Source organism: Canis lupus, chromosome 2 (assembly GCF_011100685.1).
Source record: "Canis lupus familiaris isolate Mischka breed German Shepherd chromosome 2, alternate assembly UU_Cfam_GSD_1.0, whole genome shotgun sequence".
Classification (NCBI taxonomy): Eukaryota; Metazoa; Chordata; class Mammalia; order Carnivora; family Canidae; genus Canis; species Canis lupus.
The window spans coordinates 41969636-41993336 of record NC_049223.1 but is presented as its reverse complement, the minus strand read 5'-3'; the positions used below and the strand labels follow the sequence as shown (position 1 = coordinate 41993336).

The 23701-nt window shown below is 37.2% G+C and overlaps 1 protein-coding gene across 4 annotated transcripts in view; it reads left to right on the top strand.

Annotated features, from left to right (window-relative positions):
• Nucleotides 1–23701, top strand: part of PLPP1 (phospholipid phosphatase 1) — a 96824-nt gene that overhangs the window by 29033 nt on the left and 44090 nt on the right. For 3 of the 4 annotated variants that reach the window (XM_038530601.1, XM_038530604.1, XM_038530605.1), the window contains exon 2: nt 5854–6008. The exons of the other annotated variant lie outside the window; for it this stretch is intronic. In XM_038530601.1, coding sequence (XP_038386529.1) covers nt 5854–6008 — 155 coding nt within the window. The remainder of the gene's footprint in view (nt 1–5853; nt 6009–23701) is intronic. 4 annotated transcript variants of the gene reach the window in all.

Here is a 23701-nt window from a genome sequence, read left to right as displayed (position 1 = left end):
GGAGATTTTCAAGATAATGGACATTTGCCTTTCCCTGGGTAGCATAATATTTACTTAGATGTCTGAAATAGGATCTTTTGAGATGATAGGGGGAGGTAGCACGTACTGAAGTCCATTTAATCACTTTAATAATATCTAGATTTTTTTTTCTTTTTTTTTTTTAATTTTTATTTATTTATGATAGTCACAGAGAGAGAGAGAGAGAGAGAGGCAGAGACACAGGCAGAGGGAGAAGCAGGCTCCATGCACCGGGAGCCCGATGTGGGATTTGATCCCGGGTCTCCAGGACCGCGCCCTGGGCCAAAGGCAGGCGCCAAACTGCTGCGCCACCCAGGGATCCCAATATCTAGATTTTTATTTCATCCTTCTCATAAAGTAAATTTAGCACTTTTTTTTGTTACTATTGCTTCAACATATTTTTAAGGTTTCAGATATACTTATATACTTTATTTCTTCAGTCATGCCATATTTTAATGGGTGCACAGTGCTTTTACTTGGCATTGCTTATAAGTTGGTTTTGAAACAATTCAGTATTACACCAGTTGTGATATTGATCTCTCCATTCCTTTGGGATGGCTCTGCCAACAGAGGACAGGAACCATTCTATTCCAATTTGTGTTGCTTCATACACATACAGCAACATAGAAAGTGGCTCCACTAGCTAATGCAATGTTACCATATTTGTCATGGAAATCAGGTGTCCGTTTCTGGTGGCTTCATGTTGCCATTGCTTGCTGCAATGCCAAGTCCCCTGGCAAAGAGCCTTGAGAAACCTGGTGCTTCCGCATACTAAAAATTGACATTAGTTTCTCTTCAAAATGCATTTTAGATTAATTCCATTTATTTTGTTGGAATATTTTGTCTTGTCTTTAAGGATGTAATTACTATATCTAATATGGGAGAGATTTATTCCTTTATTAAAGGAGAATATAGGAAGCATACTTTCTCAGTTTATCTTAGAAGGGATGCGCTAAGAAGTGTGTTTAGAAGGCTAAAGGATGTTTAGTAAGAACTTTTGAAAAGTGACTTTTTGTAAGGGAAATGTTAAGAGAAAAATATCCTAAAATTATGATAAGGATCAAAAATAGTTTCTATATCCTTTATATAAGGATATATCTATCCTGTGAAAGGGTTTATTTTGTGAAGCATCTTCCTATAACACTAACTTGGACCCAGTACTCTCCATTACTATCCTAAAAAATTACTATTGAAAATAATCTCGATAGAGAATATTCCATTGTTATTTATTCATTTTTAAAAAGATTTTATTTACATATTTGAGAGAGATCGCAGAGGGAGAGGGAGGAGGAGAAGTGGACTTGCCACTGAATGGAGAACCCTATGTGGAGCTCAGTCCCAGGACCTTGACTTCATGACCTGAGCCAGGGGCAGATGATTAACCAACTGAGCCACTCAGGTGCCCTTCCATGCTTTTTAAAATAAAGCTATCTTTTAAAAATAGAGGTATTTTTTTTTTTACTCCAGGGGGATAGATTTGTGTGTGTGTGTGTGTGTGTGTGTGTGTATGTATCTGTCTATCCTAGTTGGTTTGGGCTGCTGTAACAGTATGCCATAGACTGGGGGGCTTAAACAATGGAAATTTATTTTCTCACAGTTCTGGAGGCTAGAATTCTGATAACAGGATGGCAGCATGATTGGGTTTAGGTGAGGATTCTATTCCTGGCCTATAGATCACCACATTTTCCTGTATCCTCTCATGGCCTTTCTTTGGTGCAAATACATGGAGAGATCGAGATCTCTGTCTTTTTCCTCTTCTAGGAGACCAGCCCTATTGGATTAATTTATTAAATTTATGACCTCAGGGATCCCTGGGTGGCGCAGCGGTTTGGCGCCTGCCTTTGGCCCAGGGCGCGATCCTGGAGACCCCGGATTGAATCCCACATCGGGCTCCTGGTGCATGGAGCCTGCTTCTCCCTCTGCCTGTGTCTCTGCCTCTCTTTCTCTCTGTGTGACTATCATAAATAAATAAAAATTAAAAAAAAAAATTTATGACCTCATTTAACCCTAATTACATCCTAAAACACCCTCCCTCAAATATGATAAAAGTGGGGGTTAGAGCTCCAAAAAATGAATTCTGGGGGCACATTTAGTTCATAGGGATATGCTATACATATGTATATATATATAAAATGTATGAGCAAAAGAGGAAATAATTTATATATTTAAGTTGAAGAAAGATACTCATGCTTAGACAAGGACAACCTGATACTGAAATTCATTATTGAAGTTTCTTCATAAAGATAATGCTATGTTAGTGGAGGTGGTATAATATAATAAAAGGGCGGTTATCAAAGATCCCCTTTTTCCTCTGACCTCAGAGACTACTCAGTTATCACTCTCCTTGATTATCTTAGCATTGACATCCTACCTTTGCCCAGATACGTACTTGATACTGTAAGCTACTTCTCTTGGCTTTTGTGTCACAACATTGCCCTACTTCTCTATGGTTCATTCTTTTCCAAGAATGGCCATTGTGTGTGGCTGAATGAAATAGAGCCCCTGACATCTAGAGCATGGAGTCATCCTCTCTTCCTTTCTCTCCTATAGTCTCCGTTCATGATTTCACTGTGGATATTTAGTCATTAGCTGGTTGTCTTATCTCTACTGGTTTTGATTTTAGGCTGTTTCTGAACTTTTTCATTCTCCTGGCTTAAGTTATCACCTCTAATGCCAGTAATTTGTGTGTCCTTCCCTACTTCTGATTATTACTCCTTATAGTCATTTAGTGTCATTTATTCAGAGCAAACTATGTGTGTGCCTGATACAAAGAATATGAGAATGATAGAGCCTTTGCCTTCAAGTTAGTGACAGAATGTCAGAGGCAATATAAAATACAGTGTGATAGATGTATGTAAAAGTTGTCATGGGACAGATAAGTAGGGCGTGCCTGCCTTGGATGGAAGGGGAAATGAGAGGTCAAGTATCCTCAGTAGAAAGCTGAACATTTATGAAGCCACCTAGGGTTTTGAAAACTGTAATAGGCAAAGGTAACAGCAACTGGCTCAGTGTGATTGGAATCTTTAAGGGCTGCATATAAAAGAGTCCAAGATGAGACTGAGCATTTAAGAAGTTACCAGATCATCCCAAAGGCAGTATTCTCAAGACTAAATTTTCTTCCACAATAAACCACATCCCACTCCCAACTTCGTGTTTCTGTCAGTAGACCCACCATTGTCTCTCTTTCTAAACCCTGAAGTGTCCTCCTCAGGTCTGCCTCAGCAATTGTGATCAGGCATGACGTTGAGTCATTTCTGTATTCAGAACACTCCTTCGTGCATTCTCTTCTGTTCACTGTCAACACACTACTTATTGGTTAATTACTGGATTATTTCAAGGCTATATGAAATGATCCCTTTCTGCTGTTTTTTTTTTCTTTTTAAATTTTTAGTATCCCTTATCTTACTTACCCTGTCGCTGATCCTGACTAGCAAGTGCAGTGACATTTTATTTCCTGCAGGAAAATTTCTTTTTTAGGAAAAGAATATGTAGTTCTTTTTATGAAACCAAAGATCTTTTTTTTTTTTCTTTTTTTTAAGATTTTATTTATTCACGAGAGACACAGGCAGAGGGAGAAACAGGCTCCATGCAGGGAGCCCGACGTGGGACTCGATCCCGGGTCTCCAGGATCACACCCTGGGCCAAAGGCGGCGCTAAACCGCTGAGCCACCCGGGCTGCCCATGAAACCAAAAATCTTAAGTCTGCACCTCACATTAAAAAATCATAGAATGGAAGAATTAAGAGTTATTTATAGCAAAGAACATTTTGTTCCATAAACTGAGTTTTGATTATGAACATAATACGTATTTTATACTGAAGAAGCTCTTTCAAACGACAGGTCTCCTGCCTCCCAGTCTCATCTTCTTGTCATAGTTCTAACCTCTTAATCTATCCAGATCACTTGCCTCTGTGGGAGGCCATATATACACTGACACTGGAAATAGCCTGTTTGGAAATCCTGGTTTTACTCCTTATTAGTTTCAGCAAGAGTCCACATTTGTCTAAGCCTCATAATAACTTTATGTGAAAAATGGGAGAGGTGATATTACCTGCAAGGTTATAGCTAAGGATGGAGTGAATCTGTATAGCCCAGTGCCTGGCATGTGTGAGCTCGCAATATATGTTGGCTATAAAATGTTACGTACCCTGAAGACCCCTCGCTCATTGCCCCTGTGCTTTGGTTAGTGCGACCCCCTGCTGCCCTTGCTTCCTTGTACCACTGAATGCTTTCCTTGAGCCCTTCCTTATTGCCTGTGGTACGTGTTGTTACAGGTTCAACTCAGTTGCCTTTTTAATTAATCTAGTTCACGTTGACCTCTGAATTCCTAGAGGACCTTTTATACCATTTTAGAAATTAGTCATACGTTCTTTATTATAGTATTTCTCTGTGAATTCCCTATAGTAAGATTCATTTATTTTGATGTACATTGTATCAAATTCATCCCTATATGAATTTTGATAAATGCTTTGGGGTAACCATCACAATCAAGATACAGAACAATTTCATCACTCCCTAAATATTTATCTCATTATGACATTTTAAACATTTTCCTCTAGTGCACATTCTGTTTCTATATGTATGGTTTAGGCTTTTGAACCTAGCATCTGTTTTATGCTAGTTTGTCTCCCTTTGTGTGGCCTAACTTAGTAATCCTTTTTAACAGTTTCATTTATTTATTCATGAAAGACACAGAGAAAGAGAGAGAGGCAGGGACTTAAGCAGAGGGAGGGAGAAGCAGGCTTCCTGCAAGGAGCCTGATAGGGGACTCAATCACAGATCCTAGGATCACTCCCTGAGCCGAAGGCAGATGCTTGACTGCTGAGCCACCCAGGCATCCCACTAACCTAATATTGAGCATATAGTTAGTAGATGCTTAAGTGTTTGAATTGTATAAAACGAAGCATAAAAACATGGTAAACTTGGACAAAATATGAAGCTACTCATTTTAAGTTATTTAACTTCTCTTTGGTCTTTAATTTTACTTGAGTGAAAAATTTCAAATGGATATTATTCCTATATAATTTTCTAAAGTGATTGGGACCCTTGCAGAGCTAATAAAAATCATTCTAAATTTATCTTTGGGGGGGAAAAGGGCTAGTTTCTTTCTGTTTTTATCTTTTATTTATTTTTAAATATTTATTTATTCATGAGAGACACAGAGAGAGGCAGAGACATAGCAGAGGAAGAAGCAGACTCCTCACAGGGATCCTGATGTGGGACTCGATCCCTGAACTGGGATCACGCCCTGAGCCAAAAGCAGACGCTCAACCACTGAGCCACTCAGGCCTCCCTCTTTCTGTTTTTATTATCAAATGTGCTTAGGGTTTCCATTTTTTCCTTACCCTATTAGTTTACATTTTAATGTGAAACAAACTTTTCTATCTTTACCCTCCTTGAGTATTTTTGTCTGTTATGATGTTACTGATAATGTGTTTACAGTTTTCCTTTCTTTCTTAAACATATTTAAAATATTGAGCAATTCAATTAAAAATAAACTAGTTACAGAATGTAAAGTACAAAACCTTGCTGTTCTTTCAACTTTTTTTTTCATGGGCCAATTTTGCTCTCTTTCCCGGGGCTGCTTTTATTGATTGTCTTTAAAATCAGAGGTCAACGCAAGTAAGATAATTTATACTTCATAAAGGTGGGGCTGATATGGACAAGCTAATGGTGCATGGTTTCCTTAATCTTCACTCTTGGGTATTTTGGACTATTGATCCTTTTCAGAAAGGACCAAATATGGTTAAGATTTGCATCCCATTCAGTAGAGTTTACTTCCTAATGAAGTGAATTGAATTTAACCATGTGTATCTTTTTTTCCCTTCCCCAACAGCTTCCATGCCTATGGCTGTTCTAAATTTGAGCCAAATATATCCATTTCAGAGAGGCTTTTTCTGTAAAGACAACAGCATCCAGTACCCGTACCATGACAGTACCGTCACATCCACTGTCCTCACCATAGTGGGGCTTGGTTTACCCATTTCCTCTGTAAGTAAATTAATAAGTAGGTAGTGATGGGTTTGTTGTGCTGGAGGATGGATGTAGTGATGGCATTGGGGTGGGAGTAAATCTATAGTACTGTCTTCACCAGTGCTGATGTGGTGAATGACTGAGGAATATACCCACTGTTTTTTTTTTTTTTTTTTTTTAAGATTTTATTTATTTATGAGAGAGACACAGAAAGAGAGAGGCAGAGACATAGGCAGAGGGAGAAGTAGGCTCCATGCAGGGAGCTCGATGTGGGACTCGATCCGGGGACTCCAGAATCATACCCTGAGCCAAAGGCAGACGCTCAACCACTGAGCCACCCAGGCATCCCTATACTCACTGTTTTAATCTAGGGACAGTGTAATTGCAGTTAAAGGAGGAGTCACCCAAAACAATGTGATATCATCTTGAAGAACTATAGAATGATTATTTTACAGTAGAAAGGTTCATTTAAGTCATTTGTACCAGTGCCTTTCTGTATGTATAAGTTAAGAAACTTAGGCCCAGACACTTGATCAAGCCCAGTAAGCTGTTTTATGGCAGAGCTGACATGAAGATGATGCTTACTTTATCATATTTAAAATGAAAATTGAAACCATAAGAAAGGAGATAGATTTATTCATTAAGATTGAGAAGACAACTCAGGAGAAAGAATTTAAATACATACGCAAAACAAAATCCTCAGAATATATCAAAACTTTTTAAAAAATATTTTATTTATTTATTCATGATAGAGAGAGAGAAAGAGAAAGAGAGGCAGAGACACAGGCAGAGGGAGAAGCAGGCTCCATGCAGGGAGCCCGATGTGGGACTCGATCCCAGGACTCCAAGATCATGCCCTGGGCCGAAGGCAGACACTAAACTGCTGAGCCACCCAGGAATCTCCAAACTTACTTTTTTTAAAGTTCTACTGACTTTCAGATAATTTATCAGTTTTTAGGATGATTTTGGTTTTCATTTTTTTAAGTAACTGGAAACTTTCCTTTTAGGTTAAGTTTCACAAATAGGGTGAAGATTGGCCCTTGAGATTTTGTGATTACTTTCTTTATCCTTGGCTGTGATTCCTGAATCTTGGCCTATCCTGTTTTTCTTGATGTGAGTTGGAAATAGAAGAGAAAGAGCAAAGATTTACCTCCTTGAGTGTCTTGGGAGTGCAGCAGGTGATGCTGTATATCTCCTTTGACCAGTTGTCTTTTGACAGTTGGCTTCCTGAGCAAGTTGACTTAAAAAATTTTGTATTAGCAGGCTCAGCAGCCTATTCCTACAATAGGACAGCTAGCTTTTCTTTCTCTTTTTTGTCCTAAACAACCTAACTAGTTCTTTAGTTTTCCATTTCCTGTCTGTGTTCTTTTTTTCTTTTTGGCTAGTAGGTTTTTGTTTTGTGTTGTTTGGTTTTGGATGGTCTTTAGCCTTATATTGTGAAGGTAAAGGGGACTGGGTTTTTAATATATCAAGCTACAGTAAATATTTCCATATATTGTCTACACATTCTACTTTGGTGGTAACTAATTTTATAGCATTAAAAAGGGAGAAAAATCTGGGATTTAGTTTATGGAGATACTTACTTTTTCCCTAAAGAATAAATTCTATCATAACTCGTAACTCTTATTTTAGCCTTCAGGCTGATGAAACAATGTGCAGCAGAGCATATAGTACTACCATTTAGATGAAAATATGCTGTACTGTCTTACTGTACTTCTATAAAGTGCAAGATGTTTGTTGTAGGTATTATTTGGCGCCGCTATCTCCAGGTAAAGTATTTAAAAACTATTCCTGTATTTGAGGAGATGATTGCTTGAAGATCAGGAAGTTCCTTTTAGTTATTCGACTTGGTACATTTCATCTTTTTCTAAAAAAAGTTTAGTTATAAAAATAATAGATGCTCCTGTCTGAATCTAAGAAAATCTATTATAAAGGAAAAAGAAATCACCCTTAGTTTTACTGCCTGAAGACAGTTAATACTTTGATGTTACTTCCTTTAGTTGGACATTTATTTTACAACATTATGAACACATTGCAAATTCAGTTTTGTTCTTTTTTATTTACTAATTTTTGTAACCGATATTTTTGAGTTATTAACAAATGTCAAGCAGCATTTAAGTTAACAGCAATAAAACTAAATTAAAAAAAATAGCAGGAAAAGACTTGGATAGGAATACTTAAGTTCTGGGATACTAAATTCTCATAATGTTGCTACTGAGTGAAGTGATCTTGACAATGTTGTAATGCAAATTTATTTTATTACAATAAATAGTATATTTGGCCTGTTTCTGGGCCTTAAATGTGTTAATAGCTTGCGGATTATTGTGAGGGTGTTCTTGTACATTCCTACAATAAATTTATTTGTTTTTTTAATAATTTATATAATACCAGATATAGAAGACAATTTTATTTTCTGTAAGATGATTTATGTTTGATGTAACTTAATACAAACACATACTTTGTAATTTGAATAGTAAGATTTTGGATGATAAAACTCTTTTTTTTATTTTTATTTTTAAGAGAAAGAGCAGGAGAGGGGGGCAGAGGGAGAGGAAGAGGGGGAGAGAGATTCTCAAGCAGGCGAGGAGCCCAAAGTAAGACTCAATCCCATGACCGTGAGTTCGTGACCTGAGTTGAAATCAAGAGTCTGGATACCCAACCAACCTACCCAGGTGCCCCTGGATGATAAAATACTTTTAAGGTTGTAACTTTTTACAATCTGAAGTCTGTAATCTTTTTTTAAAAAATGTGTTCATCAGCTAATCAAAAAGATGCAACATTCAGAAAACTATAGATTTCCATGTTTTTGGAATTAAGGCTTCTTTATGGGTTTTAAGGATCCACTTTTTATTTGACATCAATTTTTTTCCTTCCCTTTTGGCTTCATGTATCTTCTCCCTTCTTATTCAATGTACATTTATTTTTGTAAATTTTTACATTTCTAGAAAATGTAAGATTAATTTGTATGCAGACTCTGAGAGTAATGGTAGCAACAATAAAGTAAGGATTAAATCAGAAGTCCCTATTTTGCAGTGAATAAGTATACATTTTCTAGAGTTTAAAATGTATACAGTTTGGGAATAGAAAAATTATCTGTGTTTAATGGGTTATTTTACATTTTTACATTAACTTGAATAGTGACTGAATATTGGCTTTTTTTTAGGTCTTGATAGTGACTGTGAGTACTTGCTTTTTTTTTTTTTTTTTTAGATATTGATTGCTCTGTCTTACTACCTTATAGTAAAAATGCTTAGCCTAAAATAATGGTGAAAAGACTGTTTTCTGTGGCCAACTTCTAAAACTCCTAAAGAGACATTGTATTATTCATAGTGACCTAAATTGCATCATGACAAACTATGGATATATTTGGATGTATGTGAAAAAGGCTTAAACTCTTTATATTATGTATACATACTCTTATTAAATTAGTGAGAAACAGATGAGTGCTCCAAAGTAAAATGAGCAAAGAGCATGAACAGAAAGTTGTCTGTAGAAGAAAAAAATTGCCAAAAGATATTTTTAAAAAGAGTTGATTTCTTAAGTTCATTTTAAAGCAACACTGAGAAAGTGGTTTGGCTTACTATATTGGCAAAGGGAAAAGCTTTCCCTAGCTTGTCAAGTATAGAAAATAAGTATATTCATATACAAAGCTGGTAGGAGTATAAATACATACTAAGAAAAATGTATCATTAAGACCTAGAAATTATACTTCAAATAGTTTACCCTAACGAAATAGTACCAGTTTTATGCAGGGAATTAGTTACAAGAATATTTATTACAGCATCATTTTTATAGTAGAAAATTAGAAATAGGGCTTAGGGAACTGTTTATGATTTATCCCAGTGAGGAAATATTGTGATACCATCCATTTTATCATTTTTTTATATTTATTGACCTGGAAAGATCTCTTTAAGATATTAAGTGGAGGGATCCCTGGGTGGCGCAGCAGTTTGGCGCCTGCCTTTGGCCCAGGGCGTGATCCTGGAGACCCAGGATCGAATCCCACATCGGGCTCCCCGTGCATGGAGCCTGCTTCTCCCTCTGCCTGTGTCTCTGCCTCTGTGTCTCTCTGTCTCTCTGTGACTATCATTAAAAAAAAAAAAAAAAAAAAAAAAAAGATATTAAGTGGAAAGAGGAAGAAGAGTAATAATGGTTCTCTCTGATTACTTGTATATAAGATTACTTTCATTTTATTTCTTGCATTTCCTCTTTTATTTCTTCTCATGAACACATACTGTTTTGCACATTTTAATACCCACTAGAAATTACCTCATTGTCATTTTGATAAACATGAAGCTTAACGGTCTGAACTGTATACCCATTTTCACATAGTTGTTCCAGAAGCTTAACTGTTCTGTGTGAGGTTAGTTTTGTCTGTTTCCAAATAAGTTCAAAAGGAAAAAGATGTAAATAATGACATTTTCAAGATGCACAATAAATCAAAATAAAAACTCCATACCTCGTTCATGCTGGGTTGTCTGTGGACTTGAGTGGACCTACTGATAAATCTTATCTGTCTCCTTAGAGACAGAAATTTTGTCTTGCATGTAGCAGTATACCATAATTCATTTCTGATGCTAACCACCCAGAATGGGTGTCAGATTCCACTAGTTTAAGCTCATGATTTCCAAACTGCCCTCACTTTAGTTGTCAGCCATTAAGTTTGAAGTTCTCCAGGTCACCCAAAGTTCAGACCAACTGGCTACAAACCCAGGGGATTTCCATGACTGCCTACCCCTACAAGACTGCCTTCACTTAAGATGGCAGCCACAAGTTTGGGGGTTCCTAGGCAACCTGTAATTCTGATCAACCTACTACAAATTTGGAGGTTCCCATGACTCTCAGGTTAATAATTCACTAGAATGACTCAGAACTTAGGAAAGTGCTTTATTTTTTAATTACAGTTTTGTTTTAAAAGTAGGCTCCATGCCCAGTACGGAGCCCAGAGTAGGGCTTGAACTCATGACCCTGAGATTGAGACCTAAGCTAAGATCAATAGTCAGACACTAAACCAACTGAGCCACCCAGGCACCCCTATTACAGTTTTTTATAAAGGATCCATATCAGTACCAGCCAAGTGAAGATATACTTAAAGCGAAATGTGGGAGTTGGGAGGATCACGAATGCAGAACTTCTGGGCCCTTTCCCAGTGGAATCAAGGCTTGTCACCCTCCCAGCACTCTGATGAATTCACTAGGCTTCAGGTATCTAGTGTTTTTACTAGGGTTTTATTTATTTCATTCGTATTTGAGTAAGTGTGATTGATCCATTGGCCAGATTCTGATTGAGCCTCAATCTTCAGTCCCCTGGGGCTCCAAGTCCCACCCCTCTGAATACATTGCTGATCTTTGTGACGATCAGACCCATCCTGAGTCATCTTATCAGCATAAACACAGGTGTGATTTAACAGGTTTATGAATAACAAAGATACTCCTGTTACTTGGGAAATCCTAAGAATTTAGTCTCTTCATAGGAGCTGTAAACAAAGACCAGTGAGATTCTTTGTTATAGACACACCTTTGTATCTTTAACTCTATGGACTTGGTGCCTTGAACACAATTCAGCACTCAGAATACTCTATATTGAGTAATTTTAAGAAGAGGTTTTAGGTTTTCCCCTTCTTTCAGTCTATCTGCCAAAGTTTACTGAGGAATTGGACATTTTCTCCATTAGTAGGTTTCTGTTATTAAAGAAAACATGATACTGACGCTTGTTAAAATTGTGAGAAAGACTTTATTCAAGATTATTGCAATAGGAGCAAGAGATGGAGCTCAGCTCTGACTATAGCAGGGACAAGTGGGGATTTGTAGCCCAGAGCAGTGTGTGGAGGTCAGGAGATAGAAAATTACTAAGAGAAAACATCGAAGGTAGCAGGATTCTTACTCAAGGTATACCAGGACTTTAGACACCAAAAGTTGGTGATAAGGAACTTGACCAGGTATCACATGTGAAGGTATTAGCAACTGGGGGATTCTTGCTAAGGCTGAGCTATGGAGGCTCAGCAAGGACGGAGAAACACAGAAGGCCAAGACTGAACCCTTCTTGAGAACAGGGCTTAGAGGAACCTAACTAAAATTTGGTCAAGGAGAGAGTCTGTCACAATCTACTGTTGTTAATGATGAATTTCATCAAAGTATGTATTGTATATCATTATTAGCTTGTGATAGAAGAACATTTATATAAACCTATCTTAATGTGCAAAAAACCTTCAAGTTATTCAAAATTTTGTGTCATTTGAATTCCTGTTATATTTCCTTTGTTAGAAGTATTTGTTTATTAGAATTCCTTTATCCTAAGATGTGGATTATTCTAGTTTTTGGTTGGGGATTTTAGTGAATTCATTCTAGGGGATGATTATAAAAAAACACAGAAATGTCAATAATCTCCTAAGCCAAAATTTAAAATAATGTACTTTGGATTATCCTTTTGATGGTTGTATGGGTGAACATAACAACAACAACAAAATGCTTGGCTTTTGTATAGCATTCAGCACAAGTATTTTTCTAGCATTGATTATTCCTAAGATTTTTGCTACAACTGTTATTAGTGGAATATGTTAAGTAGATAAAAATTTTAAGGGCTAAAATACAACTTAGAAGTATTTTTCTATGCTTTTGGTAACGTAATTGTTTTCAATTTAATTTTTTTTTCTATCAATTTTTTTAAGTTGCCTTTACTCCCTTTATTAATGGCTGAGGAACAAGACAATATAGGATAACTTTTTTGGGTTGAATTGTTACAGAATACTGCATCTCCAGAATTTGAGATTTGATAATGTTTGAGGATGAGGGAAATCATTTACTGTAGGTATATGGATTTTCTGAAGTTCTTTGTTTCTGACACACAGTTTGAAAAATCCTGTTTCTTTAGGGTGACCTAAAGAAGACAAATGAAGCCCAATGTTTTTTTGAATAGCTACTTAGATGATAATTAGACATTGTTAGTCATGAAGAAGAAAGAATGGATGGGTTAATATATTTTTATAAGCTGTAAGGTAATACATAAGTAAGTATTGTTTATGGTTAGAGTGTCCAGAAGCACCTTCCACTGTAGGATGCTATTGGTGTTTGCTGTTTTTTATGTCATGGTACGTCTCTCTTGACACCCTTTCTTGTACTAATCCAAGAAACTGGTATCAAACAGTGTATTGCTTCACTTGCCATGTTAACATAGGTATTGTGGCTGCCTTTTTCCATTTTCACCCCAACAGGCACAAGGCAGTAAGGTTTACTAGAGTAGGCATGATCTCTCTTGCCCCATTGTGTCCATACTGCTGAACACTGTACTTGACATGTCATGTCATAGGTGTTTAAAAATATATTTCAGGGGCAGCCCAGGTGGCTCAGTGGTTTGGCACCGCCTTCAGCCCAGGGCCTGACCCTGGAGACCCAGGATCGAGTCCCACGTCAGGCTCCCTGCATGGAGCCTGCTTCTCCCTTCTGCCTCTGTCTCTCTCTCTCTCTGTCTTTCATGGATAAATAAAATCTTAAAAAGTAAACATAAAAAATAAAAATAAATTTCAAAGGGCGCCTGGGTGGCTCAGTCAGTTAAGCATCTGACTCTTAATTTTGGCTCAGGTCATGATCTCAGGGTCCTGGGATCGAGCCCTGCATCAGGCTCCCTGCTCATCAGGGAGTCTGTTTGTCTTCCTTTCCAAACTCGGTGCTTCCCCCACTCACATGCACACTCTTTCTCTAAAATAAATAGTAAATCTTTAAAAATATATTAGGTAGAAAAAAATTAATGAAAAACTGCTACATGTGAAATGGGGTAAGATTATTGCTTAAGTTTAATAATATAACTAGGACCATGAAAATAAACCTTAACTTTTTGTAAATACATTGTATATCCAAGTCATCTTTAATACAGGCGCTGGGGGGGGGGGGGGCAGTTGATGGGTGTTCTATATGTTGGCAAATCAAACTCCAATAAAAAATATACCAAAAAAAAAGGCAAAAAAAAAATGAGATCCCTCATTAAAACAGCTTTTCAGGAAAAAATGGGACACTGTTATATTGAATATATATATCCTAATTACAGATATCTTAAAATATGGGGGAAATGTCTGAGTTAAAGAAATATAGTATTATGGAGGTGGATTTCTTAGGTTGGAAAAAAGTTTCACTGTTTACTTATTTCCATATGGAGTTGTTTCTTGTCAGTGTTGTTATGGAAAGTACTGATTCAATTAGTTCTGAGCAATTTTTCCAGCACTTTTTCTGTATATGAAGTAATACCAGATGCATCCCTAAGTAATTTGCCATGATCATGGATATTTTCTTAAGATTGCTTTTCATGTTATGTTTGGAAGATGTAATATGTAGATTCAGTATGTTAATGATAATACATCCATTTTATGGAACCCTTGAAAATATTCTGATAAATTTTAATTTTTATTGGATGTACTGAAAGAAAAGTTACATAAATATTGAGTATATACTGCCAGTAATGAAAACTGAAGCTCTCTTTGTGACTCAGTAGCCAAGCTTACTGAATTTCACTGCTGTTTTCTTAAATGCTGTGGCTTCTTGAAGGACTCATTGGGAAAAATATCGTCTCATAAAATTTTCTTTTTTTTTTAAAGATTTTATTTATTCATGAGAGACAGAGAGAGAGAGGCAGAGATACAGGCAGAGGGAGAAGGAGGCTCCCCACAAGGAGCCCGATGCAGGACTCCGTCCTGGATTCCGGGATCAGGATCTGAGCTGAAGGTAGCCGCTCAACCGCTGAGCCATCCAGGTGTCCCTTCATAAAATTTTCTTAAAAATAGTTTCAGGGCTGGGGTGCTTAAGTGGCTTAGTTGGTTGATCATCTGACTCTGGTTTCAGCTCAGGTCATGATCTCAGGGTCCTGAGATCAAGCCCCTCATTGGGTTCCATGCTTGGAGGAAAGTCTGCTTGAGATGCACCCTTCCCCTCCCCGACCCCCCCCCCCCCCCCGGCTCATATGTGCATGCTCTTTCTCTCTCTAAAATTAAGTATATCTTTTAAAAAATCGTTTCAAGGGTTGTTATGGAATGCCTTTGCTAAGGTTAAGGGATGAAGAGCTTTTGCTTCACACACTGAGCACAACTCTACAAAACTAGTAGACATTCTCTTCTAACTTTTCTATTGCATGTGTCTTGACAAATCTGCAGGGTTTAAAAGGGTTGAACATTATTTCTAGATGAGACCTCTGATTTTTGAGAAGTTCTAAAATCTCTCTTTCTCTCTCTCTCTCTCTCTCTCTCTTTCTTTCCCTTTCTCTCTTCTCTTCTCTTCTCTTCTCTTCTCTTCTCTTCTCTTCTCTTCTCTTCTCTTCTCTTCTCTTCTCTTCTCTTCTCTTCTCTTCTCTTCTCTTCTCTTCTCTTCTCTTCTCTTCTCTTCTCTTCTCTTCTCTTCTCTTCTCTTCTCTTCTCTTCTCTTCTCTTCTCTTCTCTTCTCTTCTCTTCTCTTCTCTTCTCTTCTCTTCTCTTCTCTTCTCTTCAAGATTTTATTTATTTGACACAGAGAGAGAACCAGAGAGTACAAGTGAGGGGAGCAGCAGAGGGAATGGAAGCCGACTCTATGCTGAGCAGGGAGCCTGATGCAGACTCTATGCTGAGCAGGGAGCCTGATGTGGGACTGAAGGCAGACACCTAACTGGATGAGCCACCCAAGCACCCAATTATGAGCCTTTTAAAGAAAGCTTATTTAAAATTATTTAATTCCTTGGTCATGTTATATGGTTACTTTAAACAAATATTTAGAATCCTAAATTTAGTTTCTGTTGAGAAACAGGACCTATGTTTAGAAATGTAAGCGTAAAACTGCTTATGTGAAACTAACGCATTTGTGATTGGAATGCAGAATCGGTGATGTAAGCCATAAAAAATAAACATGTCCAATGCAGCACAGGGATTTTGAATACTACCTTATTCAGTAATTGTGAAGTGTGAGCAAAAATAGTGTCTGTAAAGAAGTCACTTATGAAACATTTTGGTGTTTCCCTATAGCTATAAATAGCTTATGTCCTGTATCTGGCTTTTGGAAGATCACTTAATATTCTATTGTAGCCAAATTCCTGTGGGCTCCTTTAAATAAGAATTAAAAAAACTCTTCACCATTTTTAACAATTATTTATAAGCTTTTATATTTGGAATGAGAATAAGATAGGGTCTTAAAAATGGCAGTTCACTGCTTTATCATGAACTTGTGTTTCTAACATGACAAGAAGTGGAATTCTGTATTAATTTTTAAAGATTTTATTTTTTTGACAGAGATTTTATTTATTTGACAGAAAGAGTGCGTGCATAAGCAGGGGGGAGGAGCAGAGTGAGAGGGAGAAGCAGACTATTGGCTGAGCAGGGAGCCTCACTCGGGGCTCAGTCCCAGGATCCTGGGATCATGATTTGAGCCAAAGGCAGATGCTTAACCAACTGAGCCACCCAGGAGCCCAAGAATAGAATTCTGTATTACTTGTAGAAAGAAAACTTTTTTTGTGTTTTTACCCGTTTTTAGATTGTGAACAGTCAACACCAGTTCAGAGCATAATATCAGTGCAACCACCTTTCAGAAGGCAGGTCCCAGTTTCTACTTGACTAGTTGCTATTCACCAGAATACTAGCAGCAGGGAGTCATCTTTTTAATTAAATGACTTTCCAACAGGTGGTGTTGGCCTGGCTCTCTTGGCTTAGATGCTGGGGTGGGGGGTGGAGATCTAATTTGTGATGTATCTAGGGAGATTGTAAGCAGAGGTCTCTGGCAAAGCAGTAGAAGTGGGGTGAATGGGCTACTGAGTCAATGGGTTTCTAAGTAGAAAACCTGGGAGTTTTGAAGCGCACTGTGCCAGTTATGTGTTTAGTTAAATATGTATGTGTGTTCAATCAGATCGATTCTTATACCTGAGTGTTAATCTTCTGATAGACCTAAAAGCATTCTTTTAGGAGTTCTCAAGATTTGAAAGAAAAGAATGAGCTTTCTGTCAGATTAATTTCTCTCTGACTTGTTTAATTTGTGCTGTAAATTATCTGTTTCCAGGGTGGAGAGTGATTTTATTTCCTGTGTCCCTAGAAGAGAAAAATTGGGCAAGGAAATGAAAAGAGTAGCTGGAAAGGCAGCCATTTTGTTTACTATAGAGTTTTACTTTCTCTCCTTGAAATTATTGTAATCTGGATGCCTGTTGTTTGGTTTAGAACTTTTTCATATATGGTAAGTGGAAGCCTGTCTTCTATCCTATGACTGTTTCCTGTTTATGAATTACTACTAGGTTACAGATTCTTTATCTTCTCATAACAGCTCTCTGAGCTTTGTAGGTATTTTTCCTTTATAGCTACCAAGGGCGTAGTTGGAATTTTAACCTGAAGTCTGCTTTACTCTTTTATTCACATACTTTTTGACAGCACTTCATTGTCTTCAGTGTGGAGTAGGTCTAAGTCTTGTAAAGTCGTCTTTTTTTTTTTTTTTTTTTTTTTTTTATCAGTTGGAAGTTATGAATGTGAGTCAAGGTAGTGAAGAGTAGATTAGGGAAGAGTGGCAGAAAGCTTGGGTTAGTGTGATAGCAAGCGACCAAAGGTTAAAGTGGAGCTTGTCTGCCTAGGTTGACTTTACTGGAGGAGTTTCTGACCTGACCTATACTCTTTAAGAGTGAAAATTTTATTTTGGATATGTTTCTTTGTGCCACTCCTGAAATTCAGTGTGACTTTATACAAGCACTTAATCTCTTCATATGTATTTCTCTAACTGAAAAAGGATGTTTTTCTGTTAATCAGAAAGCCATGAGAAGAGGATGGGTTTCACTTATACAAACATCACACCTATATCAAAGTCTGTTCTTGTTTTTAAAAATAGAGTTCACTGATTTTGCTTCCTGTGTAGCAAACTACTTTGTTGTATTTTGGGGAAAGTCAGTGCCAATTATTCACCTTTTTAGTGGAAGTAAAATGCTTTGCATGTATTTTTTTTCCCCCTAATCTTCTTGTCTAATTTTACTTCTCGTTTAGAGCTTTCATAGGCTTTTCTGTAGACCTTACAGCAACTCTGGAAGAATGTCTGGTAGTTTATTGTACTTGAGATAGTTCAGTAGCCTCCTTGGGAATCTTTCAAGAATAAGCTGGTCCTCTGCCTCCCCAAATTAGTAAGAAAGTCTCAGTTCCCTTTCCTACTTCAAAGATCTGGTTCATTGGCTGTCTCAGCCATTAAACTTACATGGTCATGTCCTAGTTGATGCCATTTCTAATAACTTAAGCCCTTCCATAATCTGAGTTTCAAGCATTCTGCTTTCTAATCATTACCTTCATGGAAACAATTCCTCTCAGTCACCAGCAGTTCCCAAGTTGTTTAGTCTAGTGGTCCTCTAGTGGTCTTCATGTTATTTGATCTATTAGCAGCATTCAAAAAAACACTTAAAAAGTGTTTGATTTTGAAATAATTTTAGACTCTCATACAAGTTGCAGAAATAGTAGAGAGTGTTCCCTCCTCCCTTGACTCAGCTTCCTCCAGTGATAACTTTTTACATAGCTACGGTGGAAGTCTCAGTACTATAACTGAAATATAGATCTTACTCAGATTTCACCGGTTTTTACATGTAGTTTGTATATGTGCGTGTTTACATTTGTGTGTGAAATTCTATGAAATTTATCACATGTAGAGATTTGTGTAACTGTTCACAACTGTTGATCACCCTACAGAAACTCCCTTAGACTCTTTAGTCATACCTTTCCCCAGTCCCTAACACCTGACAAATTTTGTCATTTATGTTATATAAATGGATTCATACAGTATATATTTGAAATTGATTTTCTGAAATTGACCTTTTTTTTACTCACAACTGAGCATATCGATAATTCATTTTTTATGTTGAATAATATATGGATGTATTGTAGTTTATTTTTCTGTTTGAGGGAAATCGTGTTTCTTTCCAGTTTTTGACTATTACAAGAAAAGCTCTATGAGGTTCATTTTTTGTATGTGTGTACGGATGACTAATTGTTCTAACATCATTTGCCAAAGAGATTGCTCTTTCTCCATTGGATTGCTTTTGTATCTTTGATTTAAAAAGAAAGAAAAAGATGGCTATATTTGTAAGGATTAACATAAGTTTTCATTTTTATAGGGTAGATACCCAGTACTGGAATTGCTGTCTTTTGGTAAATGTATGTTTAAATTTTGAAGAAACTGCTAAATTGTTTTCTGGAGTGACTATACCATTTTTCATTCTCACCAGAAATTATTAAGAGATCCACTTGTGCATCTTCACCAACACTAATGTATTTTTCAATTTATTTATTTACCTTTTGAGATTTTATTTACTTATTCATGAGAGGCAGAGAGAGACAAAGACACAGGCAGAGGAAGAAGCAGGCTCCATGCAGGGAGCCCGACATGGGACCCGATCCCCGGTCTCCAGGATCATGCCCTGGGCCAAAGGCGGTGCTAAACTACTGAGCCACCCAGGCTGCCCTTATTTTATTTTATTTTTTTTAAAGATTTTATGGGCAGCCCTGGTGGCTCAGTGGGTTAGTGCCGCCTTCAGTCCAGGGTGTGACCTTGGAGACCTGGGCCGGAGTTCCATATCGGGCTCCCTGCATGGAGCCTGCTCCTCCCTCTGCCTGTGTCTCTGCCTCTCTCTCTCTCTCTCTCTCTCTCTCTCTTTCTCTGTGTCTCTCTGTGTCTCTCATGAATAAATAAATAAAATCTTAAAAAAATATTTTATTTATTTATTCATGAGAAACAACAGAGAGAGCAAGAGGGGCAGAGACACAGGCAGAGGGAGAAGCAGGTTCCATGCAGGGAGCCTGATGTAGGACTTGATTCTGGGACTCTGGGATCATGCCCTGAGCCAAAGGCAAACACTCAACTGCTGAGCCACCCAGGCATCCTTGTATTTTTCATTTTAGACATTCCAACAGATATGTAGTGATGTATCTCTAGTTAGGACTTTAATTTGCTTTTCTCTAATGGCTATTGATGTTGAACATCTTTTCATGTGGTTGCTGAATACTTGTGAATCCTCTTTGGTGAAGTATATGTTCAAGTTTTTGCTTATTTTCTGGTGAGATTTCTATTTATTTAATATATAATATATATTTATATATATTTATATTTATTTATGTATTTTTCCCATGGAGTTTAGAGAAATCTTCATTTATTCTGGCTACATAGTCTTGTTGAATGTGTGATTTGCATGTATTTTTTTTCCCTGTGGGTATCTTGCCTTTTCATTCTGTTAAATGTCTTTTGAGAGTAGACATTTTTAATTTTGAAGAATCAAATTTATTGATAATTTTTTTTGTTATAAAGATTGAGAGAGAGAGAATGAGCAAGGGGAGAGGGAGAAGGAGAGAAGCAGACTCCCTGCTGAGTGGGGAACCTGACTTGAGGTTCAGTCCCATGACCCTGAGATCATGACCTGAACTGAAATTAAGAGTTGGACGCTTAGGTGACTGAGGCACCCAGGCACCCTAATATTTTTTCTGTGTTTTTTGGTGTTGTGTCTAAGAACTCTACCTATTAAAAGTAGCCCTATTAAAAGACTTCTAAAAATTTGTCTTCTAAAACTTTTATAGTTTTCTGTGTGAACGACTTTGTGTTAAGTTTTTTTTTTATGAAGTATGAGGTAAAGTTGAGGTTCATTTTTTGGTATGTGTGTATATATGACCAGTTCCAACATCGTTGGCCGAAAAGACTCTCCTTTCTCCACTGAATTGCTTTTGTGCCTTTTTGAAAAAGCAATTAGTAGGCTATATTTGTGTGGGTATATTTCTGAACTTTGTTCTTCTTTCATCAATACCTATGTCTTTGCTTCCTTGTATATCACGTCTTTTTTTTTTTTTAAGCAGTAGAGTAACAGTCAACTTTTGTTGGATATTAATTGTGAATTAGGCAATGGAAGGATTCAAGGGTGCCAGGCAAAAGTCATGGTCAGGAATGCCAAACGTGCTTCCACACTGGGCACTCTTCCGTGGTACTTGTGTAGCCGTTCATGTTTGAGTTCCTTGTAAGAAGGACAGTAGTTGAAAAGCACATAAGCAGCCAGCACCACAGAAATCCCAGGGACGCCCCCTTTCTTCACATTGATATACTTGTTGTAATACCAGTAGTAACCTCTTTTTTTTTTTTTTTTTTAAGATTTTATTTATTTATTCATTGGGGGGGGGGAGGCGGGCAGAGACACAGGCAGAGGGAGAAGCAGGCTCCATGCAGGGAGCTTGATATGGGACTTGATCCCAGGTCTCCAGGATCTCACCCCAGGCTGAAGGTGGCGCTAAACCACTGAGCCACCGGGGATGCCCAGTAACCTCTTTTTAAATGCTCCAACAATGCCCTTAGGGATGAAATCCCGCATCAGTATCCAACCTGGCAGCTCTCCTAGTTTCACCTCCATGAGCTTCTTCTCCTTTACTGGTACGGATGAGGATGATGCCATCTTGGAGTCCTGGGTGTCCGCTCTCTATCACGTCTTAATTACTGTGGCTTTATATTGGTTGGTAAAAATATGTATTGAAGCTAAAAATCAAGTGGAGAAAACAATGTAGCTCACAATTTCATGAAGTGTAACTCCTCCAACTTAATTTTTTTTAGAATTATTTAGCTGTTTGCTTCCCCTGTCTTTCCACATAAATTTTATTTTATTTTTAAGTAGGGGCTCAAACTCATGACTCTGAGATCAAGACCTGAGCTCCAGATAAATTTTATAATCAGCATATCTACAAAAAAATATATGGCAGGTATTTTTATAAGAATTACATTAAAGCTATAGATCGATGTGGGGGAGAATTGACATAATTACCTTGTTAAAATCTTTCAGTCCCTGAAGATAACGTCTTTACATTTATTTAAGAAAAACACCATTTCATCAATGTTTTATAGTTTTCAGTGTACAGATCCTATATATGTACTTAGATTTATACTTAAGTATTTAAATTTTTTGAACTTTTTCTAATGGTATTGTGCCTTTAATTCTGGTTTCCAGTTGTTTGATACGTTGCTATGATAGACATACGATTGACCTTATATCCTGTGGCTTTGCTATACATCTAGTTCTAGGAGTTTGGGGATAGATTTTTTAAGATTTCCTATACTCCCCTGATTTTAATTTTTCCTTACTGACTGCTTTTTCTCATTCTCTTTGCAAGTTCCTTCTCTTCTGACTTTTTAATTTTGGAGGTTCTTGGGTCCTCTTTTCTATCTATACTCATTTCTTGGTGATCTCATCCACTTTCCACCACCTCTGTCCAACATCTTCAACTTGGACTTCTTCTGTGGATTTTATGTCCAGCTGCCTACTTGATATCTCATCTAATGGGCTTCCTCAAACTTGATGCATCAAAGTATGAACTCTTAGGTTTGTCCATTGCCCACTGTAATATTTTGTCTCAAATCTTCCCTCTCTCAGTTAATTTAACTGAGACAGTTTATTTATTTTTGTTTTTATTTTTTAAAAGGTTTTTATTTTAAGTAGGCTCTACACCTAACATGAGGATCAAACTCACAACTCTTAGATCACCAGTTGCATGCTCTATTGACTGAGCTAGATAGTCAACTTCCCTCAGTTAATTTAACTTTAAACTTATGGTCTCTCAAATGGAAAACCTTGGGTCATTTTTCATTCCTCTTTTCCCACACTAATATCCAATCCATCCATCAACAAATACTGTTGACTCTACTTTGAAGGTGAATCTACAACTTGACCACCGTAAGATCTGTGCTGTATCTTTGGTTCTTCCTCACTTCAAACCTAGTGCCTGGTACAGAGTAATAGGAACCTACTTAATTGTTAAATTGAATGATTGCTTCCTTGTTAAAAAATGGTACTCAAGATTTTGAGATCTTGCTTTCTCTAGTTGAATTATAATGTCCCTTAACATTGATGGAAATAACAGTTATTTTTATATCTTCCTTAAGTTTCCTGAATTCATCAGACTTCTATTACAGATGGAGTTCTTTAATGTTTTGGTTTATACACTGAATTGTGTTCAAACACTTTTCAGAGTTCTGTCTTTAAGATTTAGTTGATAGAGTTTCAAATAGAATATTCTAGTTTCAGTTAATTTTAGCTATAATTTACTATTCTGGTTGAGAAAATGATTTTTCATTTAAAAAACCCTCCTGCGGGATCCCTGGGTGGCGAAGCGGTTTGGCGCCTGCCTTTGGCCCAGGGAGCAATCCTGGAGACCCGGGATCAAGTCCCACGTCGGGCTCCTGGTGCATGGAGCCTGCTTCTCCCTCTCCCTCTGCCTATGTCTCTGCCTCTCTCTCTCTCTCTCTCTCTCTCTCTGACTATCATAAATAAATAAAAATAAAAAAAATTAAAAAAAAACCCTGCTGCTAGTAAATTTTAATAATGAAATATACTCATATCAGCACTCTATATAACTTGGGAGTGAGTATGTTATATATAACGTGACTGCTCTGAATTGTTTACAGCAAAAGAAATGCATTCAGTGCTTTAAGTAATAAAACTGATCTTAGTTCCTTTTTCTTGAGTCTTGTTTTTTGATGTAGTTCAGTAATTATTTTTGTTTCTGGCTCATTCCCTCTGTTCCCTGAACTTTATTTTATCATGTACTCGCATGTACCCGAGTGCACTTTATTTAATGCATGAATGGGGCAGAGTAACTTCACAGGTTTTCTTGAATAGTAACCACACTTTCTGCTCTTTAAATATAAGCAGAAGGAAAATAAATAAGGCGTTGACATATTCTTTTTACTATCTTGTTAAGTATGATTATATCTTAGGTCTTTACCAGCATC